General features: G+C 42.3%; 1 protein-coding gene across 1 annotated transcript in view; it reads left to right on the plus strand.

Moving 5' to 3' along the window:
• The window catches only part of MARCHF10 (membrane associated ring-CH-type finger 10), a 112,228-nt gene that overhangs the window by 63,519 nt on the left and 28,233 nt on the right, over positions 1 to 20,476 (plus strand). The window contains 2 exon segments of the mRNA XM_030799812.1: positions 5,995 to 7,216; positions 13,236 to 13,427. Coding sequence (XP_030655672.1) covers positions 5,995 to 7,216; positions 13,236 to 13,427 — 1,414 coding nt within the window.

Consider the following 20,476-nt stretch of genomic DNA (forward strand, 5'->3'; position numbering starts at 1 on the left):
GGTGGACATACATAAATATTGAAGAACGTGTTAGTATTTTGACGGCTTGGAATCTGCATCTATGAATCTGCAGCAAGGAGATGTCCACAGGGGTCCTAGTGGTCAATGCCTTCTGCCGGGAAGGGCATGAGCTTTAAGGCAGCCTTCAGCTCTAATGCCAGCTCTTCCTCCTAGCAATGGCACCTTGGGTGCTAAAGCAGCCACTCTGGGCAACAGTTCCTTTATCTTAAAATAAGGATAATGAAATCTACCTCATTGCATTGTTATAATAACTAAGTAAAATAATATACTGACCAGCACCCAGCACAGAATAAGTCCACACGGTGGGCACTGAACTCTTTATAGTTTCTCTCCTGCCAACAACCCTTAATGAACTGTTGAGTATTATTTGAAAGGTGAGGTTCACCAGGCAGGGTGGCTCACCCCTGTAATCCCAGCACTATAGGAAGCAGAGGTGGGAGGATCACTTGAGTCCAGGAGTTTGAGACCAGCCTGGCCAACATGGTGAAACCCCATATCTCCAAAAAAAAAAAAAAAAAAAAAAAAATTAGCTCAGGACGTCGAGGCTGCAGTGCACTGTGAACATGCCACTGCAGTCCGACCTGGGCAATGGAGTGAGACACTTTCTAAAAAAAAAAGAAAGAAAGAAAAAGGAAAAAAGAAAGGAAGGAAGGAAGGAGAAAGGTGAGCGTCTCCATGTGTGAAATGTTCCTGGACCCACAGATGGGACTCATATAGTTCTGTCTGCACCCAGGAGTCATTGCCCATCATCCTGTGATCTGACGAGAATTCATCCTAATGTTCCATTATACCCATGGCTCCTTATCTCCCCAAATTATTTCCTCACAAGTCTCCCTTTAGCTTCTTTTCTCACATTCTAAAGTGGTTTGCACAAAATGGAGTAGGAACCAGGTATTTGAATTGTATCAGTGAAAGAGTTGAAGCAAATGTAACAGAGATAATATGCAGAAAGCTCTCACAAATCAGTAAGAAAAACACAAATACCTAATAGAAAAATAGGGAAGGAGGCTGGGCATGGTGGCTCACGCCTGTAATCCCAGCACTTTGGGAGGCTGAGGTGGGCGGATCATTTGAGGTCAGGAGTTCAAGACCAGCCTGGCCAACATGGTGAAACTCTGTCTCTACAGAAAATACAAAAATTAGGTGGACGTGGTGGCGCATGCCTGTAATCCTAGCTACTCGGGAGGCTGAGGCAAGAGAATTGCTTGAACCTGGGAGGTGGAGGTTGCAGTGAGCCAAGATTGTGCCCACTGCATTCCAGCCTGAGTGACACAGTGAGACTCCATCTCCAAAAAAAAAAAAAGAAAAAAAGAAAAAAAAAAAACAGTTTCCAGGCCGGGCGCGGTGGCTCATGCCTGTAATCTCAGCACTCTGGGAGCCCGAGGCAGGTGGATCACGAGGTCAGGAGATCGAGACCATCCTGGCTAACATGGTGAAGCTAACATGGTGAAACCCCATCTCTACTAAAAATACAAAAAAAAAAAATAGCCGGGCGTGGTGGCGGGCGCCTGTAGTCCCAGCTACTCGGGAGGCTGAGGCAGGAGAATGGCGTGAACCCAGGAGGCGGAGCTTGCAGTGAGCCGAGATAGCACCACTGCAGTCCAGCCTGGGTGACAGAGTGAGACTCTTATCTCAAAAAAAAAAAAAAAAAAAAAAAGAAACACAGGTGGCTAATAAACATTTTTTTAAAGTTCATCTGGAGACAGTATAGGTCATATTTTTTAAAAAGTTCAACCTCAGAAGGCAATAAATGTAAATCTACATGATGTAAATTTGGCCTACCAATTTGACTAAGGTTTTAAAAATGATACATAATACTAGCAGTGAAACTAACAATGAACATTCCTGGGCACTGTTGTGTCTGTGCTACTGACATGGATTGCCGGTGACAGTTATGAGAGAGATGCTTTCATAGCCTACCAGTTGGGTCATTTGGTAAAAATTCTCTGGAAAGGAATTTGGTAACATGTGTCAAAGCCTCTGAGAAAGTTCATACCTTTTGACCTAGCAATTTCACTCCCATAGATCTGGTCTAAGAAAATATATAGTCAAAAATGTATGAGCAAGGATATTTATCACATTGTAATTGCTGACAGTCAAACCTCAAAACAACCTATAAACCCAACAATAGGGGAAGAGTTAACAAATTATAATATATACCTTTATACTATAATTAATATCATGTTCTTAAAGAATAGCTAATGGCATGGCATAATGCTTCTAATAAGATATTTAATTTCTTCACTTCAGTTTTGTTTGTTAAGAAATATCTCTTGATAAGAGAGCCCTGGGTTATAAATTCAAATGCCTTCAGGGAGCAGGTAGATATAGCAGGACAGATGCATAACGGGTTATGGAGCCTGTGGTAAGCTACAATATACATGTTCCATCTAAAGGTAATAAATTCATTGCTCAAATACTGAGCCATGGCCAGGCACGGTGGGTCATGCCTGTAATCCCAGCACTTTGGGAGGCCAAGGCAGGAGGATTGCTTGAAGCCAGAGGTTCGAGACCAGACTGGGCAACAAAGTGAGACCCCATCTCTAGAAAAAAATTTTTAAATTAGCCAGGTGTGGTGGCATGCACCTGTAGTCCCAGCTACTCAGGAGGCTGAGGCAGGAGGACTGTTTGAGCCTACAACTGTACTCCAGCCTGGGTGACAGAGCAAGACCCTGTTTCTAAAATTAAAAAAAAAGAAAGAAAGAAGAAAAGAAGCTGAGCCAAAGCACAATTGCAGGATGAAAACAGCCCTGGGGTCTTGAGTATGCAACCCACTCTGAATTCCAGAACAATAGCAATGATCATCCGAGTTTTGGATTATGGGGGATTTTTGTTTTATTCTTCATCCTCTTCTATAGTTTCCAAATTTTCTCCAATGATGATAAACCACTTTTATGACCAGAGGGAAGAAAGTGTGTGGCTGTTGGAATGTAGGAAACTATTGGTCAAGCACACCAAGAAGTCGAGACCAAAGGCATAGTCTTAGGGCAGACAGATGCTTGTTCTAGTTTCATTCTGTTGCCCTAGAACTCCTGGAGATGGCAGGCACTTCACTCACAGCTGGAGCCCAGGGCCTCAGAGAAGCATTTGCAGCATCTGCAGGGCCTGGTCTATGAATAGCACATCCCTGGCATACCAATGTGCCTGTCTATTCCCAGCCCTAGAGCTCCTGAAATCTGCTCTCTATTTGATAGACATAAAAAAAAAAATAGGGTTAAAATAGCATAAATCGAGAATGGCACAGTCTGCCACCTTTAGGGGAAACACACACACACACACACACACACACACTGCAGAGAAGCTCTGATTGAATTTTTAAAGAGGAAGACCATTGTGGTGACGAGACAGGGATGAAGATGCATGTTTCAGGAATCCGCAGGAGCCGCAACACTGCGCATACCCTGGGACTTCTCCTGTCCCCCAGGCCAGCATCACCCCGTGGCAACTCAGTGGCCTCTATGGGGTAAGCTGATGGCTCCCGTTGAGCTTCCAGTTTCTGTTTTCCAAAAGCGGCCCTTGCTGATTCTTTTGCCCATCGGGTGTTTCTCCTCACGGGGATGGGTCATGTGCGTTCAGGGAATGACCAGAAGTTTCCGGTTCCAGCGCTGTGAGCTCACTTCCGAGGCCCTCCAACAAATTCAAAACAAAAAGTCATCAGCCAGCCGGGCACGGTGGCTCACACTTGTAACCCCAGCACTTTGGGAGGCCAAGGCAGGCAAATCACTTGAGGTCGGGAGTTGGAGACCAGCCTGACCAACATGGAGAAGCCCTGTCTACTAAAAACACAAAATTAGCCGGGCTTGGTGGCGCATGCCTATAATCCCAGCTATTCAGGAGGCTGAGGCAGGAGAATTGCTTGAACCCGGGAGGCAGAGGTTTCTGTGAGCCGAGATTGCACCATTGCACTCCAGCCTGGGCAAAAAGAGTGAAACTCTGTCTCAAAAAAAAAAAAAGTCATCAGCCAGAGCCTGCACTGCCAACTCCTCTAGATCCCTTTTCTATTTTATTGATTTATGTATTTATGTATTTATTTATTTTTAAGACAGAGTCTCACTCTGTTGCCCAGGCTGGAGTGCAATGGTATGATCTGGGCTCACTGCAACCTCCACCTCCCGAGTTCAAGCGATTCTCCTGCCTCAGTCTCCCAAATAGCTGGGATTACAGGTACACACCACAGCGCCCGGCTAATTTTTGTATTTTTAGTAGAGATGGGGTTTCACCATGTTGTCCAGGCTGGTCTTGAACTCCTGACCTTAAGTGATCTGCCCACCTCGGCCTTTCAAAGTGCTGGGATTACAGGCGTGAGCCACGGCCCCCAGCCCCCTTTTCTATTTTAAAAAATTATCAGGAGAATTCAGTTGCTTACGTATAAGCATTTGTTCCCAAAATGGGGGTCGGCCCAGTCTGGAGTGGCCTCGCCACCAGCTCCAGCACTGTAGTTCCACAGCCAGATGCTCAAAGCATCCTTGAATTGCTGCTGCATCTCTAACTGGGGTTTATAAAACCCAGGAGGGGCCTGAGAGGAGAGCTTAACTGATTTCTAGAAGAGCTGATGAGTCAAGATTCATACTGCGTTGCTGAGTGTCCCATGCAGTTAACAATAAAAGAAGCTGCCCGAGTGTTAGGACATTAGAGACTCACACTGGTGCCCCCCTGTGAGGAGCCTCAATTAAAGTGAGCCAGCATTGACTTGGCCCTTGGCGGTGCCCAATGCTCTGAGGATTTGCATTTCACCAGCCCGAGCTGTTATCAACACAGACCTTCCAGGGCCCATGGAGTCCCGTCCACTCTACAGGGTGAACCGCTTTAGAAATGGAATGATAAAAAGAGCAGCATCTCATCAGATCCCACACAATAGCGGAGAGGAGAACAAAGCGGGGGGAGGCCGATGTCAGGAGGGAATAAAGGTAAGTGGCATCAGAGAAGTAGTCAGTTTCCTTCTCACATCGAGAGGGTAAAAGACCCTCAACAGCACACACACACCACGACAAATTCAATGGATTCTCATTTTCACAAGGAAATTGGAAGGCCAGCCAGTTTCTTACGGGCTAACACAGGGTGGTGGTGAAGAACACAAACCCTAGTATGGAGCAGGCGTGGGTTCAAATGTTCATTCCATCATTTACTGGAAATAGGATCTTGGGCTAGTTATGTGACTGCCCTAAGCCTTGGTACCCTCAGGTTATAATGTCGTATGATTGTGTTACCTATTTCACAGGGTTGTGAGGCTTAAGTGTGTGTGTGTGAGAGAGAGAGAGAGAGATATACAGTTAGCATGCTTCTGGCCAGTTCAGTGATTCTGTGTAGGAATTCATAGTAGGGATTCTAGGGCAGCCAGAAGTTACAGAATTGACCTGGGGCTAGTGACAAAGAGAAGATAACGATTTCATGAGAGATTTATAATTTTTATTTTCACTAAATAGTAAACATGACCAAAATCCCCAGTGTGCCTGGGTGCCAGCTCCTATAGCCTTCCTCCTGATCTGCCAAGACATGTTGTACGTCTCTTAAGTTCTTGTAAAGCTGCATGAGAGGCAGGGTGTCATAAATGTACGTTGAATGAATGTGGATGAGAAAGGGCTGGTGGTTTTTGTAGAAGTCATTTCCAGAGTGGTGGTTTTCCCTTTCAGTACGTATGGAACAAAAGCCATTATTTAGTGTGAGGTTTGCCCATCATCAGTCCTGACTGGCTGGGGCTGGGCCAGTCTTCTGGAAGCTTCTGCAGAAAGAATCTGTATCCTCAGGGTCGCCCCATTTCCCTAGGACCACAGGGGTACAAAGGAGAATACGGGGCAGTAAAGTGAAGCCTGCTGGGCTCTGCTCCTCTTGTACCTCCAGCCATTTTGACCATGCCTATTTTCTTCTCCAGGTCTTGTCTGTTTCATTTAAAGGGCAATTTTGCGCTTGGTGCTAGAGGCCTTTCATCCATGGGCCCTTTAACTGGAATGATAAATGTGTCTTTTCTCAATGCAGATCAAGTAGTTCAACAAGAAGTCCTGATGTGTAACACTAAGCTGAAGAGGCCAAATCGAGAGAGAAGAAACTTGGTCCCATCATCACAGCCAATGACTGAGAACCCTCCTGATAGAGCCAAAAAAGGAGACCCGAGTGCTCCTTCCCAGAGTGAGCTGCATCCAGCCCTGTCCCAGGCCTTCCAAGGAACAAATAGTCCTCAAGTATTGAGTGAGTTCTCGGGGCCACCACTCACACCCACCACCGTAGGAGGGCCAAGAAGAGCATCATTTAGGTTCCGAGATGAAGACTTCTATTCCATTTTGTCATTGAACAGCAGAAGAGAAAGTGATGACACTGAAGAGCAAACCCAGGTTGAAGAATGTCTGTGGGTTGGTATGCACTCACCCCGTTCTCCTTCCCATCACAAAAGAAGTAGATTTGGGGGGACATCGACCCCTCAGGCCAAAAATAAAAATTTTGAAGAAAATGCTGAAAATTGCAGAGGTCATTCTTCAAGAAGAAGTGAGCCCAGTCATGGCTCATTGAGAATAAGCAATGCAATGCAGCCAGCGACAGAGCAGCCTTCTGCTGGGCAAAGGTTGTCCCAAGACCCCAGGCTGCCTGATAGGGAATCTGCTACAGAGAAGGACAGAGGTGGCAGTGAAAATGCAAAAAAGAGCCCCCTTTCGTGGGACAGCAAATCCCAGCCCAGACAAGAAGTTGGTGTCAATGCTGAAAATGCATGGAGTGATTGTATTTCTATGGAACATAGGCCTGGCACCCATGATTCTGAAGGATACTGGCAAGACTATTTAACCAGTTCTCAAAATTCTCTTGACTACTTTCTTTCTGGCAGACCAACATCTCTAAGATCATCAGTGAATTCATCCTATAACCCTCCTGCATCATTCATGCATTCTGCTCTGAGAGATGATATTCCAGTAGACTTGTCAATGTCATCGACTTCAGTTCACAGCTCAGACTCAGAGGGAAACTCAAGGTTTCATGTTTGCCAACCACTGTCTCCCATTAGAAATAGGAATCCATTTGCCAGTGCCGAAAACCATGATTATTTCCCAGTAAACAGTGCACACGAATTTGCTGTCAGGGAAGCAGAAGATATTACTTTAACAAGCCAGCCTCAGGGGGCTCCATTATATACAGATCTCTTACTAAATCCACAGGGCAATTTGTCCTTAGTGGATTCTTCCAGCTCCTCTCCATCAAGAATGAACTCAGCGTTTGCTTGTCTGTAAAGTGTTTTATTTCTCCTTCACTTATGAAGCTTAGTTTGGCGGGATAGGAGATTCTGGGTTGAAAATTCTTTTCTTTAAGAATGTTGAATATCGGCCCCCACTCTCTTCTGGCTTGTAGAGTTTCTGCTGAGAGATCAGCTGTTAGTCTGATGGGCTTCCCTTTGTGGGTAACCCGACCTTTCTCTCTGGCTGCCCTTAACATTTTTTCTTTCATTTCAACTTTGGTGAATCTGACAATAATGTGTCTTGGAGTTGCCCTTCTCGAGGAGTATCTTTGTGGCGTTCTCTGTATTTCCTGAATCTGAATGCTGGCCTGCCTTGCTAGATTGGGGAAGTTCTCCTGGATAATATCTTGCAGAGTGTTTTCCAACTTGGTTCCATTCTCCCCATCATTTTCAGGTACACCAATCAGACGTAGGTTTGGTCTTTTCACATAGTCCCAAATTTCTTGGAGGCTTTGTTCATTTCTTTTTATCCTTTTTTCTCTAAACTTCCCTTCTCTTTTCATTTCATTCATTTCATCTTCCATCAGCGATACCCTTTCTTCCAGTTGATCGCATCTGCTACTGAGGCTTCTGCAATCTTCGCGTAGTTCTCGAAACTTGGCTTTCAGCTCCATCGGCTCCTTGAAGCCCTTCTCTCCATTGGTTATTCTAGTTATCCATTCTTCTAATTTTTTTTCAAAGTTTTTAACTTCTTTGCTGTTGTTTTGAATTTCCTCTCGTAGCTCAGAGTAGTTTGATCGTCTGAAGCCTTCTTCTCTCAACTCATCAAAGTCATCCTCCATCCAGCTTTGTTCCGTTGCTGGTGAGGAACTGCGTTCCTTTGGAGGAGGAGAGGTGCTCTGTTTTTTAGAGTTTCCGGTTTTTTTGGTCTGTTTTTTCCCCATCTTTGTGGTTTTATCTACTTTTTGTCTTTGATGATGGTGATGTACAGATGGGTTTTTGGTGTGGATGTCCTTTCTGTTTGTTAGTTTTCCTTCTACCAGACAGGACCCTCAGCTGCAGGTCTGTTGGAGTTTACTAGAGGTGCACTCCAGACCCTGTTTGGCTGGGTGTCAGCAGCGGTGGCTGCAGAACAGCAGATTTTCGTGAGACCACAAATTCAGCTGTCTGATAGTTCCTCTGAAAGTTTTGTCTCAGAGAAGTACCGGGTTGAATGGGGTGTCAGTCTGTCCCTACTGGGGGGGTGCCTCCCAGTTAGGCTGCTCAGGGGTGAGGGACCCACTTTAGGAGGCAGTCTGACTGTTCTCAGATCTCCAGCTGCGTGCTGGGAGAACCACTACTCTCTTCAAAGCTGTCAGTCAGACAGGGACATTTAAGTCTGTGGAAGTTCTTGCAGAGTTTTTGTTTGTCTGTGCCCTGCCCCCAGAGGTGGAGCCTACAGAGGCAGGGAGGCCTCCTTGAGCTGTGGTGGGCTCCACCCAGTTCGAGCTTCCTGGCTGCTTTGTTTACCTAAGCAAGCCTGGGCAATGGCGGGTGCCCCTCCCCCAGCCTCGCTGCTGCCTCGCAGCTTGATCTCAGACTGCTGTGCTAGCAATTAGCGAGACTCCGTGGGCATAGGACCCTCCGAGCCAGGTGCGGGACACAATCTCCTAGTGTGCCGTTTTCCAGGCCCGTTGGAAAAGCGCAGTTAGGGTGGGACTGACCCGATATTCCAGGTGCCGTCTGCTTCCCCTTTCTTTGACTAGGAAAGGGAACTCCCTGACCCCTTGCGCTTCCCGAGTGAGTCAGTGCCTCGCCCTGCTTCGGCTGGCGCACAGTGCGCTGAGTGATTTTGTCACCACCAGGCCTGCCCTAAAAGAGCTCCTGAAGGAAGCACTAAACATGGAAAGGAACAACCGGTACCAGCCACTGCAAAAACATGCCAAATTGTAAAGACCATCGAGACTAGGAAGAAACTATAGCAACTAACGAGCAAAATAACCAACTAACATCATAATGACAGGATCAGATTCACACATAACAATATTAACGTTTAATGTAAATGGGCTAAATGCTCCATTCAAAAGACACAGACTGGCAAACTGGATAAGGAGTCAGGACCCATCAGTGTGCTGTATTCAGGAAACCCATCTCACATGCAGAGACACACATAGACTCAAAATAAAGGGATGGAGGAAGATCTATCAAGCAACTGGAAAACAAAAAAAGGCAGGGGTTGCAATTCTAGTCTCTGATAAAATAGACTTTAAACCAACAAAGATCAAAAGAGACAAAGAAGGCCATTACATAATGGTAAAGGGATCAATTCATCAAGAAGAGCTAACTATCCTAAATATATATGCACCCAACACAGGAGCACCCAGATTCATAAAGCAAGTCCTGAGTGACCTACTAAGGGACTTAAACTCCCACACAATAATAATGGGAGATTTTAACACCCCACTGTCAGCATTAGACAGATCAACGAGACAGAAAGTTAACAAGGATATCCAGGAATTGAACTCAGCTCTACATAAAGTGGACCTAATAGACATCTACAGAACTCTCCACCCCAAGTCAACAGAATATACATTTTTTTCAGCACCACACCACACCTATTCCAAAATTGACCACATAGTTGGAAGTAAAGCTCTCCTCAGCAAATGTAAAAGAACAGAAATTATAACAAACTGTCTCTCAGACCACAGTGCAATCAAACTAGAACTCAGGATTAAGAAACTCACTCAAAACCGCTCTACTACATGGAAACTGAACAACCTGCTCCTGAATGACTATTGGGTACATAATGAAATGAAGGCAGAAATAAAGATGTTCTTTGAAACCAACGAGAACAAAGACACAACATACCAGAATCTCTGGGACACATTCAAAGCAGTGTGTAGAGGGAAATTTATAGCACTAAATGCCCACAAGAGAAAGCAGGAAAGATCCAAAATTGACTCCCTAACATCACAATTAAAAGAACTAGAAAAGCAAGAGCAAACACATTCAAAAGCTAGCAGAAGGCTAGAAATAACTAAAATCAGAGCAGAACTGAAGGAAATAGAGACACAAAAAACCCTTCAAAAAATTAATGAATCCAGGAGCTGGTTTTTTGAAAAGATCAACAAAATTGATGGACCGCTAGCAAGACTAATAAAGAAGAAAAGAGAGAAGAATCAAATAGATGCAATAAAAAACGAAAAAGGGGATATCACCACCGATCCCACAGAAATACAATCTACCATCAGAGAATACTACAAACACCTCTATGCAAATAAACTAGAAAATCTAGAAGAAATGGATAAATTCCTCGACAAATACACCCTCCCAAGACTAAACCAGGAAGAATTGAATCTCTGAATAGACCAATAACAGGTTCTGAAATTGTGGCAATAATCAATAGCTTACCAACCAAAAAGAGTCCAGGACCTGATGGATTCACAGCCGAATTCTACCAGAGGTACAAGGAGGAACTGGTACCATTCCTTCTGAAACTATTCCAATCGATAGAAAAAGAGGGAATCCTCCCTAACACATTTTATGAAGCCAGCATCGTCCTGATACCAAAACCTGGCAGAGACATAACCAAAAAAGAGAATTTCAGACCAATATCCTTGATGAACATTGATGCAAAAATCCTCAATAAAATACTGGCAAACCGAATCCAGCAGCACATCAAAAAGCTTATCCACCATGATCAAGTGGGCTTCATCCCTGGGATGCAAGGCTGGTTCAACATACGCAAATCAATAAATGTAATCCAACATATAAACAGAACCAAAGACAAAAACCACATGATTATCTCAATAGATGCAGAAAAGGCCTTTGACAAAATTCAACAACCCTTCATGCTAAAAACTCTCAATAAATTAGGTATTGATGGGACGTATCTCAAAATAATAAGAGCTATCTACGACAAACCCACAGCCAATATCATACTGAATGGGCAAAAACTGGAAGCATTCCCTCTGAAAACTGGCACAAGACAGGGATGCCCTCTCTCACCGCTCCTGTTCAACATAGTGCTGGAAGTTCTGGCCAGAGCAATCAGGCAGGAGAAGGAAATAAAAGGTATTCAATTAGGAAAAGAGGAAGTCAAATTGTCCCTGTTTGCAGATGACATGATTGTATATCTAGAAAACCCCACTGTCTCAGCCCAAAATCTCCTTAAGCTGATTAGCAACTTCAGCGAAGTCTCAGGATACAAAATTAATGTACAAAAATCACAAGCATTCTTGTACACCAATAACAGACAAACAGAGAGCCAAATCATGAGTGAACTCCCATTCACAATTGCTTCAAAGAGAATAAAATACCTAGGAATCCAACTTACAAGGGATGTGAAGGACCTCTTCAAGGAGAACTACAAACCACTGCTCAATGAAATAAAAGAGGATACAAACAAATGGAAGAACATTCCATGCTCATGGGTTGGAAGAATCAATATCGTGAAAATGGCCATACTGCCCAAGGTAATTTATAGATTCAATGCCATCCCCATCAAGCTACCAATGACTTTCTTCACAGAATTGGAAAAAACTACTTTAAAGTTCATATGGAACCAAAAAAGAGCCCGCATCGCCAAGTCAATCCTAAGCCAAAAGAACAAAGCTGGAGGCATCACGCTACCTGACTTTAAACTATACTACAAGGCTACAGTAACCAAAACAGCATGGTACTGGTACCACAACAGAGACATAGATCAATGGAACAGAACAGAGCCCTCAGAAATGATGCCGCATAGCTACAACTATCTGATCTTTGACAAACCTGACAAAAACAAGAAATGGGGAAAGGATTCCCTATTTAATAAATGGTGCTGGGAAAACTGGCTAGCCATATGTAGAAAGCTGCAACTGGATCCCTTCCTTACACCTTATACAAAAATTAATTCAAGATGGATTAAAGACTTATATGTTAGACCTAAAACCATTAAAATCCTACAAGAAAACCTAGGCAATACCATTCAGGACATAGGCGTGGGCAAGGACTTCATGTCTAAAACACCAAAAGCAATGGCAACAAAAGCCAAAATCGACAAATGGGATCTCATTAAACTAAAGAGCTTCTGCACAGCAAAAGAAACTATCATCAGAATTAACAGGCAACTTAACAGAATGGGAGAAAATTTTTGCAACCTACTCATCTGACAAAGGGCTAATATCCAGAATCTATAATGAACTCAAACAAATTTACAAGAAAAAAACAAACAACCCCATCAAAAAGTGGGCAGAGGACATGAACAGACACTTCTCAAAAGAAGACATTTATGCAGCCAGAAAACACATGAAGAAATGCTCATCATCACTGGCCATCAGAGAAATGCAAATCAAAACCACAGTGAGATACCATCTCACACCAGTTAGAATGGCCATCATTAAAAAATCAGGAAACAACAGGTGCTGGAGAGGATGTGGAGAAATAGGAACACTTTTACACTGTTGGTGGGACTGTAAACTAGTTCAACCATTGTGGAAGTCAGTGTGGCGATTCCTCAGGGATCTTGAACTAAAAATACCATTTGACCCAGCCATCCCATTACTGGGTATATACCCAAAGGACTATAAATCATGCTGCTATAAAGACACATGCACACGTATGTTTATTGCGGCACTATTCACAATAGCAAAGAGTTGGAACCAACCCAAATGTCCAACAACGATAGACTGGATTAAGAAAATGTGGCACATATACACCATGGAATACTATGCAGCCATAAAAAATGATGAGTTCGTGTCCTTTGTAGGGACATGGATGAAACTGGAAAATATCATTCTCAGTAAACTATCGCAAGGACAAAAAACCAAACACCGCATGTTCTCACTCATAGGTGGGAATTGAACAATGAGAACTCATGGACACAGGAAGGTGAACATCACACTCCGGGGACTGTTGTGGGGTGGGGGGAGGGGGGAGGGACAGCATTAGGAGATACACCTAATGCTAAATGACGAGTTAATGGGTGCAGGAAATCAACATGGCACATGGATACATATGTAACAAACCTGCACATTGTGCACATGTACCCTAAAACCCTAAAGTATAATAAAAAAAAAAAAAAAAAAAAAAAAAAAAGAATGAACTCAGAAGGCCATTTGCATGTGTCTGGGTCTCTGCAAGAAAATATACCATTTACTTTCTTTGCAGTGTCTCATTTCCCAAATCAAAATGATAATGGGAGCAGGATGGCAGCCTCTGGTTTCACAGATGAAAAGGAAACCAGTAAGATAAAGGCAGACCCTGAGAAACTCAAGAAATTGCAAGAAAGGTGAGGACTTTTCATAATTATATATTTTTTCCACTTTCCCAAGGCCGAAATTAGCATTGCTTTCATTAGAGAGCCATGGGAATTTTAAGTCATAAATGGGTCCTTCCTTGACATTTTAGTGGTTGATTATTTTGAGAAAATTGTCTTTGTTTTGTTGCTCTTAAAACATATGTATTTATAAAGAAAAATCTGGTGTTCCTGACCAGTTTCTTCTGTATTTCCCGAAGTGTTTTTTTCCTTGAATACCACACCTTCAAGGTAAGTCTGCTGGGTATAAGGATCTCTGACTGCTTCACAGGGCTTGTTCTTCTCTCCAGCAACGAAGAACCAAGATTTTTTAGGAAAAGGTTGTTATCTCCCTAGAGAATGAACCATTCCGCACTTGAAGTTCGCAGCTCTCCCTTACAGGACTTACCCCAAATCCAACCAACAGTTCTAGAATTTGAACCTTGAGAACTAAAAGACCGTTCTTAGTTACCGTAGTTACCTCGGTTCTCTGAAGGGCCACGCTGGGGTAACCACTGCTTCTATTTTATGTGTTCTTTTTCATGCAAGAGAGAGAGAGAGAAATAAGATCTTTTTTGAATTGCTCTTTTCTTTGATCTTTCCTTTTTTGTGAGATGATTTGGGGATATTTCACAGCTATGAAATGTGATACTTTGTAAAGCCATCATTAAACACCACATCAGGATTCTACCATTTCATTTATGATAGGTGTTTACCATGCTCTGATCTTGGCTTACTGATCCGGAAATTGATTCTTGGAATCTGAGCCCTCTTTGTGTATATTAGCATGACTCATGTGGGCTGTGAATTAGAAATGTAAAAACGAGAGGAAAATGGAACATAGAACGCATACATGTTCCTATTAATAAATATCGTTTATCCAACTCCAGTAATGAAGTAACTTTCTAGTTAGCAGTACCTTTTCTTTTCCACATTAAGCTACCAGAAGACCGACCCACGGTTAAGGGGCAAGAGACCTTACACCCACCAATCCTCACCTCCCCAGAAATACAGCTTCAGACCTACTTGTCAGAAGTCTAAATTTCTACCATCCCAAAGTGATGCCCTTGAGCTAAAAATAATTTCTCTGAAAATGCATTCACTTCCAGGCACCGTCTTGCATTAAACAGCTATTATTCGTGTACCTATTAATAGTTTATCCAGACACTCTCTTTTTTCTGTATATAATAAACTTTATGCTTTTCTTATTATTTCAAATTTGTTCCTTTTGGGAAATATTAAAAATACAGACTTAAAAGAAAAATCACCTCTAACCCTATCATCCAAAGATAAACAGTTAAAAACATTGTTTCTAGTCTTTTATCTTTGCATGTAAATGCAATTTTTAGTATCTGTTGATATTGTTTTATAATATGCCTTAATTTAATATCTAATCCTATTTCTCAATCACACTTTTTAAAAATTTTGCCTCAGTTATCTTAATGCATATAAATTAGTACATAACATACGTACGCTTCAGAGAATTTTTAAAACACACACATCACAACACAAACCCAGACATCCCTGTGCCCACTGTCCAGCTAACAGAACATTCCTTACACAGTGGAGCCCTCCTGATCTCCTCACCCATCCTATCTTCTCATCATCCCACCTTCAGCCCCCCACACCCACCCTGACCTTTCCTGTACTGCGTTTATCATCCTTTTGCGTTTCGTTGTGTTGTGTTTTGAGGTTTTTTGCTTTGAGCTTTTACCATATGTTTATATGTTTTTTGCTTTTCTTGAGACAGAGTCTTACTCTGTCTCCCAGGCTGGAGCCCAGTGGCATGATCACGACTCACTGCAACCTCCACCTCTAGGGTTCAAGCAATTCTCGTGCCCCAGCCTCCCACGTAGCTGGGATTACAGGCCCGCACCACCACGCCCAGCCAATTTTTGTGTTTTTAAGTAGAGGCAGGGTTTCACCATGTTGGCCAGGCTGGTCTCGAACTCTTGATCTCAACCAATCCACCCACCTTGGCCTCCCAAAGTCCTGGATTACAGGCATGAGCCACCGACCCAGCCAGTTTTTCTAAACAATATGTTGTGTATATTTATGAACTCTGAGGAAGTGTTTGACTCTGTAGAAATAGAATCTCTAGTCTTCTGTGACTTGCTTTTTCCTCTTACATCCTTAGTGAGATGCATCCCTTATTGATATATTTGGCTTTAGTTTATTCTTTTCACACTACAAAGTATTCTCTCATATGGGTATACCACAGTTTAGCCATTCTGTCAGTGGACATTCGCGTCCTTTATTGTTTTCTGCAAATGGCGTTGCATGAACATTCTTGTAAATGTCTCCTGGCTCATGTGAAAGAGTTTTCTGGGATCTTGTCTAGGAGTGGAAGTGCTGGGCTGGTGGACTGGTGGGCTGGTGGGCTGGTGGTGAACACATTTTCCACTGTACTAAATAATGCCAATTTAGTGTCAAACCAGTCATGTCTAATGTTATACATCCTTGACAACATTCGTATTGATTGGCTTTTCAAATTTGCCAGTCTGATGGGAATAAAATGATATTGTAGCTTGAGTTTGCATTTTCATGACTTAATGAAGTTAGGCATTTTATATGCTCTTTTAAATATTAAACGACCATTTGTGTTTTCCATTCTGTGAAATATTGATGTCTTTATTTTTTTGTAGAGATGGGGTCTCACTACGTTGCCCAGGCTGGTATCAAACTTTTGGCCTCAAGCAATCCTCCCACCTCAGCATCCCAAAGTGCTGGGATTACAAGCATGAGCCACTTTGCCTAGCCAAGTATCTATGTCTTTAGCTCATTTTTCTTTTAAAGTATTTGTATTTTATTTTAAAATACCTTTATATCTCTGGCCTATTAATTTAATCTTTCAACAGTTGTGTGTTGGAAATATCTTTTCCCAATTTGTAGTTTGTCTGTCTTTTTCTTTTTCTTTATGTTGTCTTTTTTTTTTTTTTTTTGAGACTGAGTCTCACTCTATTGCCCAGGCTGAAGTGCAGTGGCGTGATCTTAGCTCACTGCAACTTCCGCCTCCCGGGTTCAAGTGATTGTCCTGCCTCAGCCTCCCCAGTAGCTGGGATTACAGGCGTGCACCATCACACCCAGCTAATTCTTGTATTTTTAATAGAGACGAGGTTTCACCAGGTTGGTCAGGCTTGTCTCGAACTCCTGACCTCAAGCAATCAGCCCGCCTCGTCCCCTCAAAGTGCTGGAATTACAGGCTTGAACCACCGTGCCCGGCCCCATCTTCTTTTTGGATTGCAATCTGTATCTTGTCTTGCTTAAGAAATCCTTCTCTTAACCTGATATCATTATGCTATTCTTCCTATTTTCTTGTAAAATCTCTAGCTTTATATTTAGGATTTAATGTGAAATGGATTTGGACTTAAATGCGAAGTGGTTCTTAATATGTGATGTGAAGTAAGCTTTATTTTTTCCCACTTATGAATATGAAATCTCCAAGTGTTTGGGATATTTCCCTGTTGATCTGCACAGCCACCTCTCCTTTGGAACATGCCTCAACAGGCCCCAGTTTCAGGGCTCTCTATTCTGTTCCATTGGTCTTTTGTTGTCTTTCCCTAATCTAATGCCATTCCATCTTAACGCCTGCAGCTTTCGTAACTTTTGATATGTGATGATGTAAGCCTGCTTCCCTACTTTTTTGAAGAGTCCTTGACTGTATACTTAAGAATCCACCTGTTGGGATTTTTATTGGAATTGCATTTAATCTATAGAATATTCTGGGAGAATTGACATCTTTGTGATATTGACTTTTTCTTTGATAAACATGCTATATCTCTCCTTTTGTTTGTGTCTTCTTTAATGTCTTTCAGTATAGTTTTGTGGTTTTCTTCATAAAAGTCATTTAATTTATCCCTTGGTTCTTTTATTTGTTGTTATTTGCTATTGAAACAATATTTTAAATTCTAATTTTAACTCTTTGTTGCTAAGATGTAGAAATCCAACTGACTATATGTTTTCTCTGTATTTTTGCCAAAATACAAAATAATTTCAACTGTGAAAAATATTAGTAGTTTGATTTCTTTTTTTCCAAGCCCTATGCTTTTAATCCTTTTCTCATCTTACAGTGTTACATCAATTTTTTGGGGGCTGCTTATATTAAATGTGTCTTATTATTTGATCAGTCTCCTTTTTTAGCACATCCATAACTAATTACTTAGAAAAACTTCCTAAATGTGTAACTGCTGATGAAAGGAATGCAGAGTCTTAAGGTTCTTAATGTATATTGTCAAATTGTGCTTCAGGAAATTTCTACACGTTAGCAATCTCACCACCACCTTATGAGGGTCTTCTTTCTCCACGCCCTTTCCAGTTCCAGGAATTTCTATGCTTTTTAATGTTTGTCATTAGTAATTCTTGGCTGCGCACAGTGGCTCACTCCTGTAATCCCAGCACTTTGGGAGGCCAAAGTGGGTGAATCACTTGAGGTCAGGAGTTTGAGACCAGCACCTGGCCACCATGATGAAACCCCGTCTCTACTAAAAATACAAAAATTAGCAGGGCATGGTGGCACACACCAGTAGTCACAGCTATCCGGGAGGCTGAAGTGGGAGAATCTCTTGAACCTAGGAGGCAGAGGTTGCAGTGAGCTGAGATGGCCCTACTGCACTCCAGCCTGGGCAACAGAGCAAGACTCCATCTCAAAAAAAAAAAAAGTAATTCTTTGTCAAATATTTTACAGATACTTTTTTACTTTTCCCATTTTATTTACTTTACATTTTATGTATGTATTTTTGATGTAGTGGAATTTTAACATTACTTACAATCAAATTTGTCAGTATTTCCCTGTATCGCTTTCGCATTTGGTGCCATGCTTAGAAACTTCAGTGCTCACTCAAGCATCCATAATTATTTTTGTCTAGTATCATTATATTCTCCTTTCATATATCGTAGTGGTTAGAAACATGGGCTTTGCTGTCTTATGGTTCTAGATTTCATTCCTGATTCTACCAACTATTAGCTCTAGGATTCTGGCAGATTCCTTCACTGCTTTTTTTTCTTTTTGTTTTTGTTGTTGTTTTTGTTTTTTGAGACGGAGTCTCGCTCTGTTGCTCAGGCTACATCCATGGCACGATCTCGGCTCACTGCAAGCTCCGCCTCCCGGGTTCAAGAGATTCTCCTCCCTCAGCCTCCCGAGTAGCTGGGATTACAGGTGCCCACCACCATGCACGGCTAATTTCTGTGTTTTTAGTAGAGACAGGGTTTCACCATATTGGGCAGGCTGGTCTCGAACTCCTGACCTTGTGATCCACCCGCCTCAGCCTCCCAAAGTGCTGGGATTATAGGCATGAGCCACCACGCCCAGCCAGGTTCCTTCATTTCTAAAAACCTGTTTTTCGATCCAGCAAATAGAAATAACAATATATACTCCTCAAAGAACAGTGAAAACTAAATGAGGTTTTAAACATTTGTGTGTATCATAGACTATGTAGCATACAGTAAGCGCTTAATACATGGTAGCTATACCTAAATTCATATGGAATATATTTTGGTGTATGGTATTAGATGGGGTTCTAAGGTCTTTTTAAAAATGTTTATCCCGTTAATCCACAATCATTCTATCCTTTCCTTACTAATTTGAAATGCTCTCTTTGGCATACACTATCTTTATCAGTCTGTTTTCGGACTTTCACTTCTGTTCTATTAATCTGCCTGAAATGCTCCATCAATTATACACATTTATTGTTGATTTATGGTTTTGTTTTTGTTTTTTGTTGTGTTGTTGTTTTTGTTTTTTGTTTTTTTGTTTGTTTGTTTGTTTGTTTTGAGACGAAGTCTCACTCTGTTGCCCAGGCTGGAGTGCAGTGGTGCCATCTCGGCTCACTGCAACCTCCACCGCTCAGGTTCAAGCGATTCTCCTGCCTCAGCCTCCTGAGTAGCTGGGATTACAGGCAGGCGCCACCTCACCCGGCTAATTTTTGCATTTTTAGTAGAGACGGGGGTTTCACCATGTTGGTCAGGCTGGTCTCGAACCCCTGACTTCATGATCTGCCCACCTTGACCTCCCAAAGTGCTGGGATTATAGGCATGAGCCACTGCGCCCTGCTGATTTATGGTTTTTTAAAAAATATTTGAGGGCTGGGCATGATGGCTCATGCCATTAACCCCAGTGCTTTGAGAGGCCAAGGTGGGAGGATCACCTGGGGCCAGGAGTTCAAGACCAGCCTGGACAACATGGCAATACCCTGTCTCTACAAAAAATATATATATTCTCTGGGTGTAATGACACATGTCTGTAGTCCCAGCTACTCTAGAGGCTGAGGCAGGAGGATCCCTTGAGCCCAGAAGGTCAAGTCTATAGTGAGCTATGATCACTGCACTCCAGCCTGGGTGACAAAGTGAGACTCTGTCTCTAAAAAATATATATACTTATATATTTATACATATATATTTATATATTTATACATATATTTTTATATATACACAGATTAAATATATTTTTAGTATATTTATATATAATAAATATATATAATCTATATATAAATATATATAATCTCTGTTACCCTCTTTTCAAAATTTTTTATTGCCCATCCTAATTTAATTACACTGTGATCTCAGGAAATATGAACAGTATTTTTTGTGCCCTAATACATATTCAATACTTATAAATATGCTATGGCATTAGAAAAGGTCATACATTCTCTCTTCTCTCTTTGTTGGCATACATACATAAAATACATATGTTAAAATCCTTCAGGCCAGGCATGATGGCTCACACCTATAATCCCAGCACTTTGAGAGGCCAAGGTGGGCAGATTCCTTGAGCTCAGGAATTCAAGACCAGCCTGGGCAACATGGCAAAATCCCGTCTCTACAAAAAATAAAAAAATAAAAAAATAGCCGGGGGTGGCGGCGTGTACCTGTGGTCCCAGCTACTTGAGAGGCTGAGGCGGGAGGATCACTTGAGCCCAGGAGGTGGCAGAGGCTGCAGTGAGCCAAGATCTTGCCACTGCACTCTGGCCTGGACAACAGAGTTAGAACCTGTCTCAAAAAACAAACAAACAAACAAACAAACAAAAAACCCTTCACACTTTATTCTT

Source organism: Nomascus leucogenys, chromosome 19 (genome assembly GCF_006542625.1).
Source record: "Nomascus leucogenys isolate Asia chromosome 19, Asia_NLE_v1, whole genome shotgun sequence".
NCBI classification, from domain to species: Eukaryota; Metazoa; Chordata; class Mammalia; order Primates; family Hylobatidae; genus Nomascus; species Nomascus leucogenys.